This window comes from Elephas maximus, chromosome 22, assembly GCF_024166365.1.
Source record: "Elephas maximus indicus isolate mEleMax1 chromosome 22, mEleMax1 primary haplotype, whole genome shotgun sequence".
Taxonomy (NCBI): domain Eukaryota; kingdom Metazoa; phylum Chordata; class Mammalia; order Proboscidea; family Elephantidae; genus Elephas; species Elephas maximus.
Genome location: NC_064840.1, coordinates 18,826,518 through 18,842,177, shown reverse-complemented (window position 1 = coordinate 18,842,177; position 15,660 = coordinate 18,826,518). Strand labels below are relative to the sequence as shown.

The 15,660-nt window shown below is 50.6% G+C and overlaps 1 protein-coding gene across 4 annotated transcripts in view; it reads right to left on the bottom strand.

Moving 5' to 3' along the window:
• Positions 1-11,844: 11,844 nt before the first annotated feature.
• The window catches only part of WSCD2 (WSC domain containing 2), a 270,733-nt gene continuing 266,917 nt past the window's right edge, over positions 11,845-15,660 (bottom strand). For all 4 annotated transcript variants that reach the window (XM_049865982.1, XM_049865981.1, XM_049865983.1 and 1 more), the window contains exon 9: positions 11,845-13,936. In XM_049865982.1, the coding sequence (XP_049721939.1) occupies positions 13,584-13,936 (353 nt within the window). In that variant the 3' untranslated portion in view covers positions 11,845-13,583. The remainder of the gene's footprint in view (positions 13,937-15,660) is intronic.

The following is a 15,660-nucleotide window of genomic DNA, read 5'->3' as shown; positions in this document are numbered from 1 at the left end:
AAGGAGTCAGTTGGAGCTGCTGCTGCCAAGACTGCTTCACGAAGGCGAGGAGGAAGGTAATTTTTAACGTGTTTACAGGTAGGAAGTTCATACAAGTTATGTCGGTGACATGCTTAACCATACTACGCAGGCACAATGGGGTTTACATTTAACTTCTTGAATCACCAGGATTTTTACAGGGCGGGCAGGCCAAGCAAAAGAACTAGGATTCTAATGCAAAGATGTGGGGCAGGTCGAGCAAGCTGCTTAAGGCAGTGGAGTATTTTGCAACCTGAGGGCCTCTGCCTTAAAGGCACCAAATAACAACGATTAACTTAAAGGTTCGTAGTTCAAACCCACCCAGTGGCTCCATAGAAAAAAGGCCTGGGGATCTGCTTTCATAAAGATTACAGCCAAGAAAACCCTATGGAGCAGTTCTACTCTGTAATGTATGAGAGTACCATGAGTTGGAACAGACTCAAGGACAATGAGTTTGTTTGTTCTAGGTTTTTTTTTATTTTGGTTTGGTGTTTTTTCTGCATGGAGGAATAACAAAAAGATTTTGTGCTGGTGGTCCAAACGGTTACGTGCTCAGCTGCTAACTGAGAGGTTGGCAGTTCAAACCCACCCAGCAGCACTGCAGAAGAAAGGCCTGGCAGTCTGCTTCTATAAAGATTACAGCCAAGAAAACCCTACGGAGCAGCTCTACTCTGTCACAGGGGGTGGCCAGGAGTTGGAATTGACTCGACAGCAGCTAACGACAACAACAACGTTTGCAGAATGCTTACCATGGGCTACGCACTGTTCTGAGCACTTGCTGTGTTAATCTCATTTGTTTCTCATGACAGTACTGTGGGGTGAAGGAGCCCTGGTGGCGCAACAGTTAAGCACTCAGCTGCTAACCAAAAGGTTGGCGGTTCGAACCCACCCAGTGGTGGGGGCAGATCTCCAGGTCTTTCTCAACAGCGCCCAACAACAACGATAGCTGAGACAGTGTCAGAACCTTCTCTGGAGAGAAGAGATTTGGGGATAATTCGAACGAGGTCTTCCGGTGGAAGATCATTATTGTGACATAAATTCCTGAAAAGCCTCCCCGTGTCTCAACCCCCCACCCCTGCCAATCTGTCCTCCATTCGATCCTTCATCTCAGAGTTGCCAAATTTTACTTTCTATGAATTCATTCAGTGCCTGGCATAAATCGTGCCAAACCTGCCAGGTTTGGGGAGGTGGAGCAGGTATCACAGCCAAGAAAAACTACTTCCAGGTCAGGGCTGCTGCTCAGTCATTGCTCCTGTTTGCTGAGCACCTATGGTACGCCAGAGGCTTTGCAAACATCAGCACATGCCCATCCTCCCACGGAAGATTGTTGTTGTCGTTAGTTGCCGTTGAGTGCCCTCTGATTCGTGGCAACCCCACGTGAAACTGTTGCCCAGTCCTGTGCCATCTTTATGACCTTTGGTACACTCGAGTCCGTTGCTGCGACCACTGTGTGTTTCCAGTGGCTTCCGACCTAGGGGTTCATCTTCCAGCTCTATATCAGATAGCATTCTCCCATGGGAGATAGGTACTACTAATTTTATTTTGCAGAGGAGGAAACTGAGACTCAGAGCATTCCATAGCTGGTGGAGGTGAGTCTCGAACTTGGGAAGAGCTGCAGGAAGGGTGTGTCTGGGCTGCCGTGAGCTATAACTTCTTACCTGGGGCTGTGACGCACCCCTGTCAGCTCACCTCTGATCCCAGCTGTGGCTGGTGCAGACAGCTCTGGGTGGGCTCCTCTTCCTGTTTCACATCTTGCTTCAAGCATGAGCCACACTGCCCAGCCTTTGGCCCTGGGCCTCTCCAATGCCATGAACACTGGCTACCTTTCGCTGGACCCATGCAAGGGGAGTCAGCAGTCCTGGGGGGCAACTCTGGACCAGTGAGGTGAAGAGCAGTGGATGGATGCCCCCACCTCCTTACAGCAGATAGTTCTGGAGGCAGTCTGTACCTTCTCAGTAGGGGCTGATGGAATCATGTCCTCATGGCCATCAGCTGTGACCTTGATAACACACCTTACACTGGCTTTCTCCTTCCTGTCTCACTCACCCTGCTCCCTGGGATTACCACCTGAACACAAATCCTTGCCTTAGGCTCTGCATTCAATGGATCCCAAGCAAAGTCAGGCAACATAACTTAGATTTTTTAAATTCAGATCTACCCCAAAGATAGGTGTTGGGATTTGAATAGGTGAATGTAGGAAGTGCCATACAAAAACAAAACAGTTGCCGTTGACCCCCACTCATGGTGACCCCACGTGTGTCACAGTAGAACTGTGCTCCACAGGGTTTTTAATGGCTGATTTTTTGAAAGTAGACTGCCAGGCCTGTCTTCTGAGGCATCTCTGGGTGGATTTGAACCTCCAACCTTTGTGTTAGCAGCAGGTATGTTAACCTTTTGCACCATCCAGGGACATAAGGTGGAGTTTTACACAGGCTGGCTACACCCACATGGAGGTTGCCTTTCTTCTTCACTGTGGTCCCCTTGAGAGGTTTCCCATTTACTCTGAAGGTGGTGACATTGCTGAGAACAGTTCAGGACTCCTTCTGGGTGTAAACTTCAGAGCTGGTTTACAAGCTACACAAGGGAAAATGGTCCCATGACCCCATTGCTGTGCAGTGTTTGCGCTTAATCATGTCCTTAACCCTCAAGTCAGCCCCTCTCAGACTCTCCTCTCATTACTACAAATGGAATTGACTGTGAAACGCCCCCTCATTTGAGAGCTCTTCCACGGCACCACTAATAATAACAGTCGTGATAATAAAAATAATAATATCTTTTGCTCTTTTCTCCCTCCCTATGTTGTACTGTATTATGCTGGGTAAATCTGCTGCATAAGTCCTCTTTAAAGTATTCAAAAGCAATGATGTCACCTTGAGGACTAAGGTGCACCTGACCCAAGCCACACAAAAGCTGGACAATGAATAAGGAAGACTGAAGAATTGATGGCTTTGAATTATAGCATTGGTGAAGAATATCGAACATACCATGGACTGCCAGAAGAACAAACAAGTATGTCTTGGAGGAAGTACAGCCAGAATGCTCCTTAGAAGCAAGGATGGCAAGACTTTGTCTCACCTACTTTGTACATATTATCAGCGGGGACCAGTCCCTGGAGAAGGACATCCTGCTTGGTAAGGTAGAGGGCCAGCGAAAAGGAGAAAGACCCTCGATGAGATGGACTGACACAGTGGCTACAATGGGCTCAAACATAGCAACGATTGTGAGAATGGCGGTGTTTCATTCTATTGTACATAGGGTCGCTATAAATCAGAACTAACTTGATGGCACCCAACAACAACATAGAGTACTATAGGTGCCTGAGTGGCAAAATCAGTTTGTACTCAGCTACTAACCTAAAGATTGGCAGTGAGAGCCCGCCCAGCAGTGCCATGGAAGAGAGGCCTGGTGATCCATTTCCATAAAGATTACAGCTAAGAAAACTCTCTGGAGTAGTTCTAGTCTGTAACACATGGGGTCGCTATGAATGAGAACCAACTTGACGGCAGTGGGTTTTGGTATATAATACTGTACTTGGCAAAACCTCCCCAGGAGTTAAATTCCATGATAACCTCCATTTTGGAAATAAGCAAACTGAAGCTTAGGGATGTTACAGCTGCTCCCAGGTCACACCCCTGAGGCCAAATGTAAGTCAGATTCATCTCACCCCAGAAGAGTTCCGTGCCCCACTCCCCCATTTCACAGAATGAATGAATGACCCTTGATTATACTATACCTGGGTTTCTCAGCCTCAGCACTACTGGCATTTTGAGCCAGGTAATTCTTTGGTGTGGGGGGCTGTTCTGTGCATTGTACCATGGTTAGCATCACCTCTGCCCTTGACCCACTAGGCCTTAGCAACAACCCCCTGCTCCCGTTGTGAAAACCAAAAAACATCTTCAGACATTGACAAATGTCCCCTGGGGGCCAAATCGTCCCAGGTGGAGAACCCCTGGATTAGAGACCAGAGTTCCACATTTGGTTTTAATTGAAGATAGGGTCCGCTGCCCTAATTTGAAAACCGGTAGGTTAGATGATTTTCAATTTCCTAATTTAGGTCCTAAGGGGTCTAAATGCTCCTTGAAACCCTAAGTAAAACTCTGTGTGTGTACATGTGTGTTTACGTGTGTGCACGCAGATGCACACATTTTGGGGAGAGAGTGGAAAAAAAAAATAAAAAGGAAGAGGGGCTTAAAGCCTCAGAGGCCTGATCACCCTTCTGCATCCCCCTTCCCAGTCTTTAGTGATCAGGCCTCTGAGGTTTTAAGCCCCTCTTCCTCTGCCTTTTTTTTTTTCCTTTCTCTTCTCTCACTCAAATTTCCCTCCTCTACTGTCATAATGAAAGGGTCTTGGCCGTGCATTCTTCTCCAGCACTCCTCTCCTGGGGAACAAGCTGCCCCCTGGCGCCATGGGGCGGGGGAGTGGTGGTAGAAGCCAGGGAGAGAGAATTTCCAGGCAACCACTGAGCTATGGAATAAGATGAGTGCTTGGCAGTTGCCATGGGAACTTGGAAGCAAACCTGGCAGCTCAGAACTCAAAGGTATCTGGACCACCAGCTCCCCAGCCCGCTCCGCTGGGGGCAGCCTTGTCTCCACCCTCATCTCTCCCCGGGGGTCCTCAGCCCCAAAAAGATCATCTCTCCCCGGGGGTCCTCAGCCCCAGAAAGACCAACACGTTGCATGATTTGTTTTCTTCCCTCCTCCCCTTTGTTGAGGCAGTTTCCTCCTTGTTGGATGCCACACACACACACACACCCACCCACACCCACACCCACCCACCCACACCCACACCCACACCCACCCACCCACACCCACACCCCCACACCCCCACACACCCCCCACACACACCTCCCTGTTTCCTTGTCAGACCCACCCCTGTCTCTGGACAGTTTTCTCTCCCTCGGATGCAGTATGGTGGTTGAACATATTGACTCTGAAGCCAGACTTCCTGGGTGCAAAGTTCGGTTTCATCACTTCCTGTTGGTGTGACCTTCGGCAAATTCCTTAACCCCTCTGAGCCTCCATTTCCTTAACTTCACCCTCCCAGGGTTCTGGTGATGATTCACTGACGTTATGTATGTGAACCTCCCGGTACAGTGCCCAGTATATCATTAAACCAGTTGCCATTGAGTTGACTTTGACTCAGGGCAACCCCAAGTGTGTCAGAGTGGAACTGTGCTCCGTGGGGTTTTCAATGGCTGGTTTTTTGGCAGTAGATCTCCAGGCCTTTCTTCTGAGGTGCCTCTGGGTGGACTCGGACCTCCAACCTTTCAGTACTAGCTGAGCCTGTTAACCATTTGTACCACTCAGGCACTCCAGTACATAGTAAGACCTCAATAAATACTGGCAACTATCATCACTGTAAGTATTTCCTCAGTCCCCTTTTTTCTCAGCCGTCGTGTCTAGGCAGGTGGGTCCTTCCATTCATTACAGTCTGAAAGTTTGTGAGAGCAACCCATAGTGACCCTATAAGACAGAGTAGAACTGCCCCATAGGGTTTCCAAGGAGCGGCTGGTGAATTTAAACTGCATACCTTTTGGTTAGCAGCAGTAGCTCTTAACCACTGTGCCACCAGGGTTTCCAAGAGATAGGTAGATGATATTAAATGTAATCGACATATTCATTTCTTCATTAGCTGAATATTTGCTCATCCTGTAGCGTGTGCCTGGCATTGTGCCAGGGAGGACCTGGCAATTCAGAGATGAAGACATGGTTTCTGCCCTAACAGGGCTCAAATCCTGGTGGGACACACACACACGCACGCACAGGTTACTAAAGTGATTGCAATAGATTGCCATGTCCAGAGCTGTGACTGGGAAGGTTAGAGGGACTGAACCCAGTGTTTATAGTCAGGAAGAGGAAGCCTTGAGGAGGTGAAGACATTAGCCAGGTGAAGGCCTACCAGGCAGAGAGGTCAGTATGAATAAAAAAAATAAAGGCATGGAAAAAACAGGCAGTAGCATGGTGGGTGTGTGCCTGTGTGTGCTGTAGGCAGGGTTGTGTGGTAAATGCTTAACAGCTGGCTCTGCAGAAAAATAAGAAAAGTCTGACTTGTGGTGTTTGCCAATTTCCATGGTGTAAATACTCCTGCCACTCCCACCATGGCCAATGTCGTTACCAATGTGATGTCACTGAATGTGAATTTGGGAAAAGATACACAAAATTGGCTCTTGAAAGCCAGTATGAGTGGCTGCACCATTGGCTTTGGGGATCCAGTGGGAGGGGTGGGTGGAAAAGCAATTCAGTATTACTGGAGGTAACATTTAGAGCTGCTAAGGGACCACTCATTGGAAACCCTATGGGATAGTTCTACTCTGTCCTATAGGGTTGCTGTGAGTTGGAATCAACTCGATGGCAACAGGTTTGGTTTTTTGGTTTTAAGGGACTAACTCAGGCCTCTCTGGTTGGTGACTTGTGACTTTTCTCTTAATATCCTTCACTATTCCTTGATTTGGAGCCCTGGGGTGGTCCACTGGTTAAGAGCTCAGCTACTAACTAAAAGGTTGGCAGTTTGAATCCTCCAGCTGCTCCTTGGAAACTCTATGGGGCAGTTCTACTCTATCCTATAGGATCCCTATGAGTTGGAATTGACTCCATGGTAATGGGTTTGTTTTTTTTCTTGGGGGAGGTTGGTATTCCTTGATTTAGTTATTCAGACAGCCAACAAGCATTTCTTTGCACCTAGTATGCACCAGGTACTGCTGCTGGTTCTAGGGATGCCTCGGTCGTATGCATGTAAAGGCGTGCATGCATGGGCGAGACCAACACTCCTTTGTACTCGCCTGCTGCGCCCGCTGCCTGTTGTAGTGGTGCTACATGGGGCCAGGAGTTTTCAACAAGTCAATGGAAAACACACCTTCACCCTAAACAAGGATTCCTCCCTCACTCCCTCCTGCTGCGCTGTCCCCTATGGCAGTGGTTCCCACATCTGCCTAAATATCAGTCACTTGGGAAGCTTTTGAAAACACAGACTCACTCCTGGGCCCCACCTTTTGGACAATCGAATTCAGAAGGACCAGCATATGGCCTGGGCACCTTGCAGTGCTGGAAGCTCAGGTTACTCTGAGAACAGGTTGGGTCCCTACTTCAGGTCTTTGGAGAGACTTTGGCTTCTCCTGTCTTCCTGTCCTCCTGTCCTCCTCCTCTTGTCACTCACTTTGTGGTGGTTATTAGTTGTTAGAGTCGATTCCAACTCAGAGCCACCCCATGTGTACAGAGTACGACTGCTCCATAGGGTTTTTAAGGCCGTGACCTTTCAGAAGCAGATTGCCAGGTCTTTCTTCCAAGGTGCTACTGGGTAATTGCCAACCACCAACCTTTGGGCTAGTAACCAAGGCTTAGCCATTTGCACCACCCAGGGACTCCTTTAGGTCTTGTTCCCACCAGGTTCTACCCTCTCTCCCTCCTGCTCCATCATTGCATAAGGGAGGACTCTGTAACACGCAACAACCATTTTGTTCCAACATGCTACAATCCCATAATGACTGTTCATTCCAATGAGCTGTCACTGGCCTCAAATAGAGCCCCCCGGCCCTGGTCGAATAAATTCCCACCTTTGTTTGAGACTGGTGTGAAAGCAGCTGGGGCATGGGGGGGCGGGGTGTGGGATACATGTTTGATCATTTTCTTCCTCCTCCGTTCCGCCAGTTTGTTCTCATTTCCACGCTTCTCCCCCACCCGCTGGCAGATTGCAGACTGTAAATTTGAGGGGAAATAGTAAACGTGCGAACGTGATAAATAAACATGTTGCTTTCGCGAGGATGGATATTATTATCATTCAGATTTACAGCGCTCCTCATCTGCGCGGTTTATTGCTTTTCGGGAGAAGCCTAGCTAGGTTTCTGCGTTCCATTGATCAACTTTCTGCCCTTTGCCTGTGTCACCCCTTTAAATATCAGCATGGACGAGTTGCGGGGGGGCCCACAATTCACCTGGTAGGAAGGGAATGCATCTTGGCAGGTGTTTTCTTTGGGGACAGTTATTTATAGCTGCAAAAGCTATCCTATGGTAGGGGGTTTCGTCTCCTTCCTCTGCTTTTCTCGTTTCTCTAAAATGCAACGTATTTTTGTTTTCCCTGTGGGAAAGTATGCCAGATCAATTATTTAAATCCCTCTCGCTCTCTCTTTCTTGGTTTCTCCATGTGTGTGTCTCTGGCTCTCTCTCTGTCTCTCCTTTGTCTCTTTTTCCATATTCTACCCTCCGTCTCTGCCACCTTCCAGAAGGCCCTGGCTCATCCCTAGGTTCGAATCCAAGTGTTGCCACCAACTTCTCTGTGCTTTATCTCCTGCCCTCCTCATCATCACCAGTTTGTAGGGAGAAAGGAATGAGGTCTTTCTGCGTCTGTCTCCACCTTCCTTCCCCCATTCCCGCCTTCACTACATTGTGACTCTCAGGGAAGGGGGGCCAGATCCAGTTAACATCTTGTCTCCCTCAACTGCTTCTTCACCCCTCATTCTCCAACTCATTCGAAGGACCACCCTCCAGGGAGCTGCCCAGGCCAGATCTTGGGGTCTTTTTGCCTTCTCTTCTCTGTCACCTTCCCTTCCAGTCTGTCACCAAGTCCTGAGGATCGTTCCCCCAGCTCTCTCGGACTCCACTGCTCCCCACACCTCATACTTTGAAGTGTCCCCAAAGTGCCAGGCACTGAGCTGATCCCTGGTCACCGTCACGTCTCAGGAGGACCAGTGTAGCACTATTCTTACTTGACTTCCTGTCTCCAGGCTTGCCCCCCCACCCTCTCACCCCATTCCGTCATCATCGTCATCGCATGTCCCTCTCTTCTGACTGTAACAGCTGAGGGACTAGGCAATGGAGTGCGTGCCGGTAGATTCCGTCGCTAAGGAAACCACTTCCTTGATTACCGGCCAGGGGAGGATTTGTCTCACTGCGTCTTACTCCCTGCTGGGTCGCTCCCCTCTCCAGGAGGACAAGGAGGAGACAGGAGGAGACAACATGGGTGGAGAGGGGGAAGGGAGAAACAGAGGCAGAGATGCCGTGCCAACTGAGATAGCGAAATCAGCAGACACAGACAGAGGAAAGAGGTTTAACGAGCAGCTGGAGGAAATACAAGAGGCCGCAAAGAGGGAATTGAGAGCAGGAGGCAGCGAACAGAGAAATGGGAGAAAGGGGCAGCAGGAGACAGAAGAGTGAAGAGAGAAAGGGGGAGGCTGAGCCGGGGTGGGGGGAGGGGTGCCTGCAGGAGCTTGGCCCCCTCCCCCAGCTTTCCCTCCGCCTCCGCATCCTCCCCCCTCCAGCACTGCCCACTGCGATGTGCTCACAGGGGCCTCCAGGGTTGTTGGAGCAAGTAAGAAGAGAGCCCAGCAATCAGCATGGCTGGGCCCTACTTGGTCTCTTCTGTCCTGGAGCCATGGTGAATCCAAAGCGATCCGAGGACAGAAGCCCGGGTGTGCTGACCTTGAGTCCAGGCACGTGCCCTGCACCACGGGATCCAAAGAGTCCCTTAACTCTCAGGTGCAAGGGCCCTGCCACTGTGTGTAAAAAAAAAAAAAAAAAAATTTAGGGGACTTTTTGGCCCAGCATGGAGGAAAGGGTATTGACCTTTGTGTGGCTCGGGCCTATTGCCGCACCTCTCTGACCCTCAGCGTCTTCCTCTGTTGAGTGCACTTAACCTCTATCTGCCTCATCGAGTTGGCCAGGAATGACCCAAGCCCTCTTCCTTCTTTGTCCCACGCATGTCTTCTCAAAAGCCTTCTGGTCACTTGTAGCTTGGGGTCTGGTCAGATATAAGCTATGCAGGAATGTGGATTTTGTCTATTTTGGGTTTTTTTTTCATCCCCAGAATGCAAAGCAGTGCCTGACACACAGTAGGTGCTCAGTCAATACTTGCTGAATAAATGAACAAATGCTACCTTGAGGCCTCCTAGCTCTTTGACCTCAAGATGGCTGATAGAATGTGATAAAAAGGGCAGGGACTGGCAAAAAACAGAGGCTGATAAATCATCTCAGCCCCCATTTTGGTCTAAGATGCTTTGAAACACATCCCACCTCCTGCACCCCCCAAATGATGTGTGGAGTGGAAGAGCGGGGAGAAGGACATGGCATCAGGTCTATGAGATCTGAGGAGGAGAACCCAGGAGAGTGTAGGGCTATGAGCTCCATGGCTTTCCTCACTTCTGGTAGATGTGGTTAACTGAGTAATATCCAGAGATGTGAAAAAAGAAATAGGCATATTGGCTCAGGGTTCAGGCTGGGATCAGAGTCAAGGCTCAATCTGAATCAAATGAGGGCTCAGACTTGGGCAAGGTCAGGGCTTGATCAAGGTCAGGGCTGATCCAGGGCCAAGCTGGGGCTCCATCTATGACCGAATCGGGGCTCAGTCTCAGTGAGAGATTAGGACTCACTCAGGAGACACTATCAGTAGTTAGTCTAGGACAGGTCAGGGCTCAGCCTATGACCCATGTTGGTGCATAGTCAATGACCAGGGTCAGGGCCCAATCTGGAAAGGGCCAGATTTAGGACTCAGTCCTGGCCAGGATCAGGGATCAGTGTGAGACCAGGATCATGGGTCAGTATGTGACCAGGATCAAGACTCAGTCTGTGACAGGAACTAGGTCTCAGTCTAGGGAGACTCTCAGCATTCAGTCTGAGGCCAGCGTTAGAGTGCTTCCTGTAACATGGGTGAGGGCTCAGACCGTAACCTAAGGCTGGGGCTCAATCTATAATCTGCGTTGAGCATTAGTCTATGACTCGGTTTAGGTCTCAATCTGTAAGAGGGATCAGGGCTCTAGGATTGGGGCTCAGTCTGTGACCAGGGTCAGGACATTGAAATTGGGGTCAGAGTTCAGCCTGGGCCCCAGATAAGAACTCAGTCATCCATCACAGAATGGTTTCTGTGAGCCAGCAGGAGCCTCCAGACAAAGCCCTGCCCTTGTCTGGACAACCTCACACTCTCCACTTTATGAGGCCTTCCTTCCTCTCCCTACCTCAGAGGCCCTGGGAACAGGGGAAAGGCCAACCAGCCTCCCAGTCCTCCTCAGCCCTCTCCTTCCTCTGCCCTCCAAGCTCTGTTCCCCACCCTGACCCCTCACCGTCCACATGGCAGTGTGTAAGCCTCGTTCCTCCTTCTGGCTGGGAGATCCTCCTTCTGGCTGGGAGACCCACACCTCCCCACTGAGGCCCCGCTGACAGGAAGCAAACAGCACGCAGGGCCTCCCTTCAGGAGTACTGGGAGATTTGGGGACTGAGACCCAGTCCCACCCACTGAGGATCAGAGGAGCCTTTTCTGTCCCCTGTATGTGCTCTTACTGGCTTTCTTCCTTCCTACATGTGTGCACACACACACCACACTCAGTCTCTCTGATGCACGCACATGCACACACACACATACACACGTACACGCACACATCCAAGTATACACAAGGACCTCCTGTAGGTTAAGTTCTCCCATACTGGTGCATATACCCAAGCAGGGACGCCTACATACCACTCTCATCTCTTCCTATCCCAACTCCTACCCACCCCCTCACACCCACAGTCACCAAGGGCAAAAGGTTTATGCAGAAGACACGTCCTCCACGAAGAGACGGCAGAGCTTCACGTACAATCCATACCCAATGGCCATTTCCCCCATACACAGGCACAACAAAGACATGTTAAAAATGGGACCGTCATCACAGTTCTACACAGGCCGTGTAATACTGGGGTGATGCAGAAACAGAGGCAACTGCACCCCCTGGCCTAGAACATTCTGTCTGCTCCCTCTCTTACACACACACACACACACACACACACAAATACAGGGAACTATCCATGTGTGTAGCTGCCTTACACAACACTCTGACATGTGATAGAATTATCAACAAAACTCGCATTTTAATGACGGTGTTGACCTGAGGAATCTTCAGACAGAGGCCTGTGGCCTGAGGTGACCACCAGCAAAAGAACTGGCCCAGGTCTTGGACCAAGAGTCTCCCAGAGAGGGCTGTCCTCCAATGGGAGGGGAGGCCCGGCCCTCTACTGCTTCGCTAGAGAAAGCCTGGGGAGAAGAAACACGGTACAAAATACATTCAGAGCCCCCCGGATGGGCCATGGGGTGGCCCAAATCCCACAGAGGAAGGAACCAGAGAAAGGAACCACAGGTCCACCCCCTATGCCCTTCCCTCTGCATGGCCTGATTCCAAGGGGTGGAATGTATTAGTCATATTCCTCTTAAAAAAATATATCTCTTTACATTCACCTGCTCCATAATCTCTTTGCTCTTTCGCAATGAGCACACACGTGCACCCTGAGGTTCCAGAAGGACCCTGTGCGGAGGTTGCTCCAGACAGAAGAGCAAAGGGGCTGTAACCTATGGCTTTTGCATCTCCATGGTGAGGGAGAGATGTGATGCGCAGGCGTGGGCCGGATGTAAAGCCACTGGTATCCAAGGTGGGGGAGGAGACGGGATCCTGGGTCGATGCTTTCTAAGATGCATGATCAGCGAGTGACTCAGGTCTTCAGGAAGCCTTTGGTTTGGTGTCTCAACACCAAGAAAGCAGCGTTTGCACGGGAATGAGCCCCCCTATTCACCCCGTTCCTTAAAGGGCCTCCAGGGGAAGCTGGCCCAGTTGGACTATTATCAAGGGGGAACTGATGGCTTGGAAAGGTAGCGGGGTCTCATTTGGGCATGGTTCCACCTGATTTGGAGCATTCTTGCCCTCTCATCTAGATAGCAAAGGGGCCCACTGGTAGGAGTCAGAGAGGCAGTGTAACGTCACTGAATTGGACCCCACAATGGAGAGATGTATTACCGGGGCTCTCATGCTTACTCAAACCCTGCTGCACGTGGCATGTGGCCATCTGGGGGTGTTAAGTAGCCTGCTGGTGCCTGAGGATCCTTGGAAGTGGGATCAAGGACTCCAGGGTCACCTCCTGGACACAGTGGGGGAAGAAAAGGGCAAGATTCTAGCCCACTTGGCAACCAGACTGTCTCTCAGAAGGAATGTGGTCTGCGATTGCGCTCATGATCCCAGTAACTCCAGAGATAGTGCCACTTAACCAACTGTGAGCACCAGGGCCTCCCCACCCTGCCCAGAAAACTAGGAACCCATGGCCATGAAGAGACTTTCTAGCACTTCCTTCAAAACAAAAGTGGCAAGATAAAGCTCAACGCCAGTGCTTTCTGCTTCCCAAGTTGGGGTCAGCTGGGTGGAAAGGAGAAGGGGAGGCTGCCAGAGCTCAACCCAAAAGGGGGGGCCACTTTTTTACTATGGCAGTTAGCTCTGTCATCAAGGTCCTCAACACCTGCTGTGGGCACCCAGCATGTCCCTTGACACGAAGAAGTCCTCCCTCCCAGAGATGGAGCCCAGGTGGTACAAGAGGTGGGAGTAAGGATGTGGGGGACAGAAGAGGGTCCATGTGGCTGCAGTTCTCCAAACCAGTTGCCCCACATCTCCTGGGGGGTGTGAGCCTTGTTCCCTGAGCCTCCTTTGTCATGCAGGAAACTCATTTATGGCAAATGGCAGCCAAAGGGATGTCCTCAAACCAAAGAGAGGGCAGATGGGCGGGGGTCGCTGGTGGTCTGGAGTCCCCAGGGCCTGCTCGTCAGGACCCGTCCGCCTGCCAGATGCATCATCTCGGGTAGTAGTCGTCGGGAACGCCTGTGAGGTTCCTCCCTTTCAGGGCCGCGTCCACCATCTTGATGTAGGCGGAGATGGTCTTCTGCATGTCCGCCGTGTAGGGGTCGTACTCGAGCTTCCGGAGCCCCGAGCGCTTGAAGTTGCCGTCCTTCTGGCTCTCCACGCAGAGCAGCCGGTCTTCGTGGACGGCCACGCCCAGCAGGTGGACCATCCGGCCCAGCTGGACAAAGAGGTCCCGCTTCAGGTCCTCGAAGTGCACCAGCAGCACCTTCTTGCCGAACTTCAGCCAGTCCAGTGTGTGGGTGGCCCACCACGGTGCGTAGTTCCTCACGAACTCAGGCCACTCTGGGGGGAGGGGGGCGAGGGAGGAGGGAGAGGGAGGAGGAAGTCGGGGGAGGGGGAGGGCGAGAGGAGGGAGTCGGGGGGGAGGGAGTCGGGGGAGGGGGAAGTTAGGGGTCCGAGGGAGTCAGAGGGAGGAGGGGATCAGGGGGAGGAGGGAGAGGGAGGTGGCAGCCAGAGGGCAGAGGAAGTCAGAGGGAGAAGAGAGCCAGAGGGAGGAGGGGACCAGGGAGAAGAGGGAGTCAGAGGGAGGAGGGGTTCAAAAGACCCAGGTCAGATGGTGCAGCACTCATAGCTGCCATTAGTCTCAGTAATAATTTCATATTAACTATTACACATATTCTATATTAATAATTATAATAATGTAATTATTATATTACATTATTCACAGTAATAATAACATAATTAACTCCTTTGAGATTTCTAAACTCACTGGATTCCTCCCACCTCAGTGTTTCTTCTGCTTGGAGTATACTTAGCCCTTCTTTTGGGGCATAACAATAACAATTATTGGGGGCTTACATGCCAGGGCCATTCCTAAGAGCTTTATCAACACTTAACCCTCACAACAACCCTATGAGGTATATAAACCCCATTATTTCCATTATACAGAAGAGGAAACTGAGGCACAGAGAGGTTAAGTAACTTGCTCAGGGTCACACAACTAACAAGTAGCAGAGCTAGAATTTGAATCCAGGCAGGCTAGCTTCAAAGTCTGGGCTTTAAACTACCAAACTATCCTGTCTCTCTGTGTAGTAACAGTGTCTACTCACAGGAGCATAATAAGGCCTGTACAGAAAAAAACGAAAAAGATGTGAAGTTCTTAGTACCGTGTCCTGTTCCCAGTAAGTGGAGTCCCTGGCTGGTCCAAATGGTTAAGTGCTTGACTACTAGCCAAAAGGTTGGCGATTCGAACCCACCCAGAGGTACCTCAGAAGAAAGGCCTGGCAATCTGCTTCTGAAAGGTCAGTCTTGAAAACCCTATGGAGCACAGTTCTACTCTCAACCCATGGGGTCACCATGAGTCAGGAGCCACTCCATGGCAACTATCAACCACCCAGTAAGTGCCCAATAAACACGGGCTACTATTCTGTTCTGAGGTGAGATGCCATCTCCTCTGACTCCCAGGCTCAGGCAGGTGTCTTCTCTGGGTTTCACAGCCCCCTCTGCTTCCCCCCACACCCCCACATGCTAATCTCATTGTGCTGTGATCCCCACTTACGCTGCCTGTGTCCCCAGCAGACCGTGAGCTATTTGAGGGCTGGGCTGCAGGTGGGCTATTTCTGTTACCATCTCTTCACATTTCCACTTCTACCTTACTTTCTTTACTAAGTACAGTACACTGTTTGCTTTTGCAGTCTGTTACCTTGGGACAGCGTAACAGGATGGATTGACACCCAAACTCAGAGAGTGTGTTTGGGATTGTCTGACTTGAAAGACAAGCTACCCAGAACCTGGGAAATCCCTTGGAGGATTTGGAGGGGACCTCAAAGGGAGAGGCAGCGTTCCTTGGGAACTGCTGAAACCCCTGTAGAAGGAGAAGCTGGGGAAACTGTGGGAGGGAACATGGAGAAAGGGAACTGCAGCCTCAATGCTGAGCCCCGCTGGAGAGTCTCAAGGGCAGGTGTTCTGAAGCTCGGAGCTGAGACCTGCTGCTTCTCACAGGGGCAGCTCTACCCAGCACCTGCAGCAGGAGAGATCTGTTTGTTAAAGGACAGTCACGGGGTCTC